The sequence below is a fragment of the Rhopilema esculentum genome, chromosome 7 (genome assembly GCF_057945365.1).
Source record: "Rhopilema esculentum isolate cy_ngs chromosome 7, ASM5794536v1, whole genome shotgun sequence".
NCBI classification, from domain to species: domain Eukaryota; kingdom Metazoa; phylum Cnidaria; class Scyphozoa; order Rhizostomeae; family Rhizostomatidae; genus Rhopilema; species Rhopilema esculentum.
The window spans coordinates 5,376,120-5,383,793 of NC_142821.1; the positions used below are offsets into that span (position 1 = coordinate 5,376,120).

Consider the following 7,674-nt stretch of genomic DNA (forward strand, 5'->3'; position numbering starts at 1 on the left):
GTTCTTTGTGTAGCTCTTTGAAAATTTGTTTTGGTTATAATCACGTGGTAACAGTCTGTAATATCACTAGGGTTTGGTAAAATATGGTGCGTGTGAAGAAAAGGTAATTGTTTGTTTGAAAAAGTACTGCATTGATTACTAATAATGTAATTTTAGCAGTTGATGGTGCAATTTTAGTTTTCGATGATGGATTTCAGCAGGAGTTTGAGACCTCGCTGGTTGAGACAATACTGGTACTTTGACCTTGTTGTTGCAAAGGAATTTTAATTTTTTGACTTTTTGTATTGATCGTGGGGAAACAGTTCTCTTACGTACACTTTCAGCCTTAAAGAGCATTAATTGCACCTTATACTAGGGCTTGACTATAGAATGGACCTTCCTATCCTAAGGGAAAACGTTGCCACGATTTTTGTCATATCTACCCCTAGTCTAGCTAGGTTATTCAGCAACTCTAAATTGTACCCTGTTTGACCAGACTGCCGAGATATTTTTTCTAAAAATCCCCCCTGCACACCTGGCGAAGGGTGTGGCACTTTGAACTTTACTCTGGTGTGGCACTTTGAAATCTGGGCGTGACATGGGTATGACCTACTGCTTAGGGCAAATAAAGACTTTGAGTTTCTTCTAGATTGACACAATCTCGCATTGGCTTGAAAACAAATAACTTTCAACCACCTAAATTTCTTACTTCTCTCATATTCCCTTACCCAATTGATATTCTTGGGATCTAACATAGTTGTGTGTATTAATTGTACACAATTGAAGTGCACACTTTACCAAAGTACACAGTTAAGCAGACTTGAAATTCTATTCTTGCACACCCAAGATCTTGTTGGAAATTGTCATACTCTGCAGTCTGACTGTTTAAAAAGAATGAGGTTAGGTTGATATCTTTTATCACCATTCATTCAAAACCATGATCATGCAACTACATACACCATACAAATGAAAAAAAGACATCATCGAGCTCTCAGTGCATTATGTAAATAAAACTTACAAAATCCAAGGTGAATGAAGAGGGAAAAAGTAACACCAAAGAATTTATAAAAGAAAATGTGCGAACAAAAGGTCTGAATATCATTCCATCTGGAAATGTTGAAAGGTGGCATCACAAGAAAGCAAAAAAACTTCTAAATCAACAAATAAGGAACCTTTGGCTCTTTGATGCTAAGTAAATAAATTCCTTTAGCTATTTTTTGAGCTCCTCCATTTTGAAGACACAATTTTACTTAATTTCTAAAAGTCAAAAATTTAGAAACTACTGACTGTATCCCAGATATCCTGAAGAATTATCTTTACTCAATTTAATTTGTAGGTCACTATTGGGCTTACCTGCATGTTCATTCCTGAATGCTGCTAGTTCAGCTAGTTCCATTTGTTCCGTTGTTGTTCCCATTGCCCTCAAAAAGTCTTTTATAGAGATCAGTGGGTTGTTTCACAGTCATTCCTTGGTTGTTCCGCTGGTTCAGCAGTCATTTTCTCTAGTTCCGCGCACGTTCTGCTAGTTCCTCGTTTTAGCAATGTTAATTTTTTTATTTTATTCTCTCTCTGTTTTATTTAGCATGAACATTTTTTATGAACAGATTCCATTTTATTCATTCTATTTATAACATTTTACTTATTCTTGTGCATTGTTACCTTTTTTATTGCCAGGTATATCGTACTTAAAATACATTGTGAGGAAGACACAAACCATGTAGCATCAGGAACATCAATCTATCAAGCAATAAAAAGGATCTATCATGAACTTTATGGTGATTTTGGTATTGCACATCTAGGGTCATTTGGAGGTATGCTTCTTAGCATCTCTTTGCAGTAATGCTTGTTTGTAATAGTGACATGATTGCAGGTTTTTTGAGGTTTGAATAATTGAGATACATCTATCTTTGTAATCATGCTCAGAATTAACTTTTGTTTATTACACACATATTGGGGCCCTTGATAACAGCATTGATATTATCAATTGACTAAATATTTTAAATGCCTTTTTTATTTCTTTTTAAATCCAGATGTTTTTCAGTTAGGTATTTCTTGTCAATGTAACTTGTAATTTTATGTGTGTTTTCCTCTTTTAGTTAAGTACTATGACCAGAAGACAAAAATGATTTTTATTCAATGCAACAGAGATCCACACAGGAACCTGATGCATGCAGCAACATTAGTCAAATCAATAGATTCAAGGCCATTTAGTTTACAAACACTGTATATTGCAGGTAATATTAAAACTTTTATGCTATATTTTGATATGACAGAACCTTGCAGAATGGTAACTATTAATTCTGAATGATCTGTCCAATCAATGGCGTAACATAGTTTAGGGCACCTTGGCTTTATAACTAAGGACCCCCGATTATAACCGAGATTTTTTATATCTATGTTATTAAGGCTTTGCACCACTTCAGCACGTTTTCACAACAAGAACTTTCTTGCAGTCTGCTAGTATGGAACTCAAGTGCCTCTGTATTCTATTGTGATCAATTCTGCTTAAAGTCAGGCAGCTATATAATGTATTCGTGGTTTCATTAATTCCCTAGAGTTCATTATATAAAATTTCAACTGTAATTTTGTATGCTATGTTCATCCAAACAATAACTTTTGTGAAAGCTATTTCTTACTTTCTAGGCACAATGAAGTCATGTCAAAAGTTTCTCCTGCAGTATAGTAAGGAAGAACTTCTCAACAGATTAGAACAATGTAAGGAGAACTCTTCCAGTAATTTTATAAATGATATTGAAGAACCAATTTTTTAGCAGACTTAGAATTGCCATATAAGAAAGCATTTTGATCTTATCTTTATATTAAAGATTTTTATAGTCACTTTCTATCCTCCTTACTCATCCCAATTTATGTAAATGCAAGTGATGCATCACAATAAAACATTGGCAAACTTCACAAAAACATTGTAGTTTGTTTTTTACTAAATTTTATTTTTTTTACTAAATTTTATTTTTTTTACTAAATTTTATTTAAAGTTTTAGCACAATGCTCAGCATTAGCATTACAGTTAGAGGCAAAAGGAAAGATGAACACAAAATATTGAGAAAAAATACATATTTAACTCAACTCATTCCAACTCAACCATTGGCAGAAATTCATTTTCCAGGTGGGAAGCAGGCAATGCCCACAAAAACAAGCAAATTTGCCAACAAATAACATTATTTTTGTCAGAAACGTGTCAAAACTTGGGGGCATTCACCCCAATACCCCTGCAATTTCTGCCACTGAACGCAACTCAACTATATAGTTTCAACTCAACTTAATTAGACTAAGTGACTATATTTGACACAGACTTGTTAATGTAACAAAGTTGGGAATTTATTTTGATATGTTTACCTGCAAGGAAACTAATAGATATTTTTTGACTTTAATTTCATCAAATTCAGCAGTTGTTTTTAATAAAGTGAGGGTAACATTATAATATATCTAATAATGAAGTTTAAATACACCCAATGAGCCGGGTGGTTGGTTTCAATTAAACCAAATGATTAAATCTAGTTCTCATTGGATCGAAATCATTGAAAGGAGATTTTCTTTTAAATTACTCCTTCTTTAAGAATAAGCTTTCGTTGACCAAATTATAAATTCTGGAAATTAAACTGATAACGATAACTAACAGCTGCTCGAACCCAAATTTACTTCAGGTGCCTTATCGCAGTTACATAATCCTACAATTTAAACTAGCTCAGGTTAACTTGTTCCTTTGTAAGATGCTGAACTTGAAAAACCAATTTTTAGATGTAATTGAAAATTCAACAGACTTTTGACGTGTACACCATTGTGTTATCTACAGACCTCATTTAAAGGAAGTTCTAAATTTCTAATTGAAAATTTTTTCAGACAAATTAGAAGGTTAACAATTTTAGAAGTTAATGCCGTTGTGTATAAATTTTTCAAGCGAATCTGCTTAGGAAATTCCATTGCATAACGTGTTTGACGCATCGATAAAAACATCGTCCTTAACAATTATAGCATATGAGCATCAATCAATATGTTTGAGTAAGCATGGGATTCGGAGTAGCAGCTTAGAACCGTCTTATTCTACACATCAAAAAAAGTGTACAACCCTTTCTATACGGTATCGGGCACTTGATGACAGACCGGTAAACGGTAATTTTCATTAAATTCTGTAATACTGTTTTTCCGCTATGTCGGCCGAGAAATACTGTTTGCTAAGTTTCCGCTATTTCGTCTCATTTGCAAATTTTGCGGTACAAAAAACTTTTACAGATAAAGTAACATAAACAAATACTCAAGGATAAGGATAAAGAAAAATAGATTATAAGATAATCTGAATACTAAGCAAGAACTTATCCGTCTTCTCACATGGTCTGGAACTTACTCTTCCTTGCCCCTTAGCCTGCTTCATTAAAGCTAGACCTATAGCTAATGTTAAATCCATCTGTGCAAAAACCTACCTGAAAATCATGGCTTCCTAATCTTTCTTTGGTTTTACTTTTAACTTATTACCCCTTTCATGTCATTCAGGTCTGTGAAGCTCAACCGTCTGCGTTCAGAAACCTATCCTAAAACAGAGATATTGTCATCATTCTGTTTGACAAAGAAGATTGCTGTGTTTTTCTCAACCGCTTTTACTTAAAAGGCTGGTGATCTCCTCCCTGATATTATAAAATTTTATTCTTAATATGCTTGAGCTTTCAATTAAAAGAGATGAGAAACTTGTTTGCTTTTAGAGAGATCAATATTAAGATAATATGTCATTAATTCGTAAAATGAATTTCACTGCCCGCCCTATTCTTTCCTTTCTCGGTACAAGCAAAATTTCCTGCTCCCATGCTACTGTTAATGAATTTTCTATAAAAGAATCCTTTTTATTTTTGTATCCACAACCAAAGAAACCAGCGAAAGTCAGTTCATGACTTGAAAAACTTTTCAATTTGGACATTGTCAATTAAACTAATATTTTCTTTACTAAATAAAGACTATCAGAAAAAATGCTCGCTGTTTTAACGGCTCTCAGTTTCATGGTATTCTTACACTCAATGGCGACGCCAAGAGGTGGTATGGGGGGTAATTACCTCCCCACTTTTCTGAAAATATGATCTATATGTTTCTTCTCAAAATGGATTAAAAAGCGCTGGGTAGGAGTAGATCAAATTTCCCAAGGAAAGGGACGAATCACTGGAACGAGACAAAAGGGGCGTGGTCACACTGGCCACGCCCAGTACCCTCCCACTTTGTAATAGCTGGCGCCGCCACTGCTTACACTACTTAAAATAATATTTAATTTCAATGCCCGGTTCATCAATTAAATAGAGGTTGTGGCCACGAGCTCTTCTCTTGTCTCTTCTTGCTATCATTTTAGGTGATTGACACCCGAGATTAAATCTCCCGTCTACCGCTGACAATACGTTGAAATTTTCTGCCCATTTAAAGACCCAGATTATGCTGCCATATTCCATCAATTCCGTAATAAGCAACATCCCAAGATTTTATTTATATGAAACTCAAACTTGAAGAAAACTTTGCGCAAAAATCGTGGAACCGTTCCGTTATAATGTGGTCGTAATCGTGGTCGTAATCGTTTTGTTCCCTTGTGAACCGGCTTTTTTCCTTCCGAAGTTTGGAATGCTATTAGAACAGCAAGTTATTGCTCCCTTGTGAACGGGGCCATTTTGCACGACAGCCAGCTTCTCAGCTCTATACGATGTTCGATATTGTTACCCTTTACTTTCTTCTGTCTTTCTTCAATCTATTCATTTCCACGCTTTGTTCTTAGTTTTCCCTCCTTGTTCCAGTCATTTCAATTCGGTCCCTATGCACTTGGAATTGTTTTATATTGTTTTAAGCTCATTTCCAAATATTTGTTCATTGTCCTCATCAGTTTCTATTCATGTTGTTTACCTCTTTGACGAAATATGACGAACCTTAACTCGTTTGCAAGCATTTTTCGATTGTGTCTTAGAATTGCCAGCGACAGTTCTAATTAGTTTTTCTTTTGTCAGTGTCACTTAAACTGATTTCTTACTTGAAATATGTTTAAACTGGAACATTCTTCGTCGTTTCACCAGACTTATGGGCCCCTAAGCTCCTTAACAACGTTTCTATTTAAGAACCACATATAGAGTCATCGACATAAAATTGAATATTGCTATTTTCCATTCCTGCTTGCTTTAGGGGGTATCTATTTTGCCTTTAGGGGGTATTTATTTTGCATCATGCCTTCAAAATGGACATACTGTAAATTTGACTTGTTTGCAAAAAATTTTGCATAAAAAGGTACTAAAATACATTCTATGCATTTCTACGCTAACTCAAGAAGAGTGCTTCTTTGATTGGCTTCAGTTTGCTTGGAGCCAACAATTGTTAAGGACTATTATCACATCAGTATTTACACTTGTGAACAGTTAACTTTGATTGAAAGTTGAATTGAAAAGAATAGTGAAGTAGGTGGTCATAAAAAGGCAGTTATAGCTTCTCTGGCTCCAAATATATTAAATGGTTTGGGTGGCAAGCCTTCTATGCAATATTCGAAATAAGAACACCGCAACTCCCTCAAAGAAGTAAAAAAAACGCTAATGTGAATTCAATTCACGTAAAACTAACCATTTATCACCATGTTTTATGATGTTGGATGCCGGATAACCAGAATATAGAACGCTTTAGTGTGAAAAACAGGGAGATTCTAAATTGCAAACGATGCCTGTTTTTTTCGCTTTTCGTTGTCAACGTTATTGTGAGTATTAAATTAGAGGTGTTGGAGGACGTCATGCATTGATGGCTAATAACATGACTGTTTCGTTATTCGCCCTTCATTTGAAAGCCTTAGATTGAAATAGATATCCAGTGTACCTAGACCAAGAAACGCTGACAATGGAGACAGCAGCTGATCAAGCTTAAACATTCTTTTTATGAAATATAATGTCTCTGCTATGTTGCCCATCGAGCTTAGTGCTGTGTTTCATTATATTCTACCTTGAACTTCAACTTGACCTGAGCAAAACAACCGTGATGATTCCGCAAGGTGCGGTTTGTCAAAATGATTTAGCAGATGCTGTGAAGCTTTGCAATCAAATCACTGACTTGATATATACTCATTATCGTTTTGGTTTCATATAACACATAACTTTATAAATTTACCTTACCCGTAAACGTACAAACCCAATTGCAATATTTGAAATCTAAAAACAGCCATTCAAATGCAGCTTTTGGTGTTGAATTAATCACAGAGCACTTCAACTAAATCAGAAGTCAAATAATTTCATTTAAAGAATTGCAAATTAATATCCTTCTTCAATACTGAAATTTCTATCTAAAATCAATATATCATTTCGCATATGATATATGATATTGTATAGGTTCAATGCAAGATTAACCGAATGTCACGTGACCAGTTTTAATCAACACACTTTCAGGCTTCATTAGCAGAAAACATCGTATGTTAGATTAGAACTTCTTGTCTCCAAGAATCCAGTTTTTAATTCGTCTCAATCACAACCTCATCGATTGTAATGCAGATCAGTTGTCGAAAGATCTTGCAGGCTACAGCTGCAATTGACTTTAAAAGCATGCATTGTTCTTTAATTGATGTGTTCTCGTCTTGCTGAAAATTGGTTATGAAATTCGGATGGAATTTTGAAAACATATATGACATGAATAGAGAGGCATAACTTAGCAAATTGAGTTTCACGTAAACTGCTGTGAAATTGTTCTACT

The 7,674-nt window shown here is 34.6% G+C and overlaps 1 protein-coding gene across 2 annotated transcripts; it reads left to right on the forward strand.

The window, feature by feature from the left end:
• Positions 1 to 7: 7 nt before the first annotated feature.
• LOC135683058 (uncharacterized) lies at positions 8 to 7,356 on the forward strand. Of its 2 annotated transcripts, none has more exons than XM_065198195.2 (4): positions 8 to 103; positions 1,654 to 1,790; positions 2,076 to 2,213; positions 2,623 to 7,356. In XM_065198195.2, the coding sequence occupies exons 1-4, from the start codon at positions 84 to 86 to the stop codon at positions 2,748 to 2,750; spliced, it is 423 nt and encodes a 140-aa protein (XP_065054267.2). In that variant the 5' UTR covers positions 8 to 83; the 3' UTR covers positions 2,751 to 7,356. The 2 variants fall into 2 exon arrangements, with proteins under 2 accessions (XP_065054267.2, XP_065054266.2); XM_065198194.2 differs by lacking the exon at positions 8 to 103 and adding an exon at positions 110 to 233.
• Positions 7,357 to 7,674: the final 318 nt, after the last annotated feature.

Excerpts from the sequence above, each read along its gene's own strand:
- LOC135683058 (XM_065198194.2), top strand. The coding sequence starts at position 184 with ATGATGGATTTCAGCAGGAGTTTGAGACCTCGCTGGTTGAGACAATAC. Across the intron at positions 234-1,653 it reads CGCTGGTTGAGACAATACTG|GTATATCGTACTTAAAATAC; the intron begins GTACTTTGACCT and ends TTTTATTGCCAG. Across the intron at positions 2,214-2,622 it reads ACAAACACTGTATATTGCAG|GCACAATGAAGTCATGTCAA; the intron begins GTAATATTAAAA and ends CTTACTTTCTAG.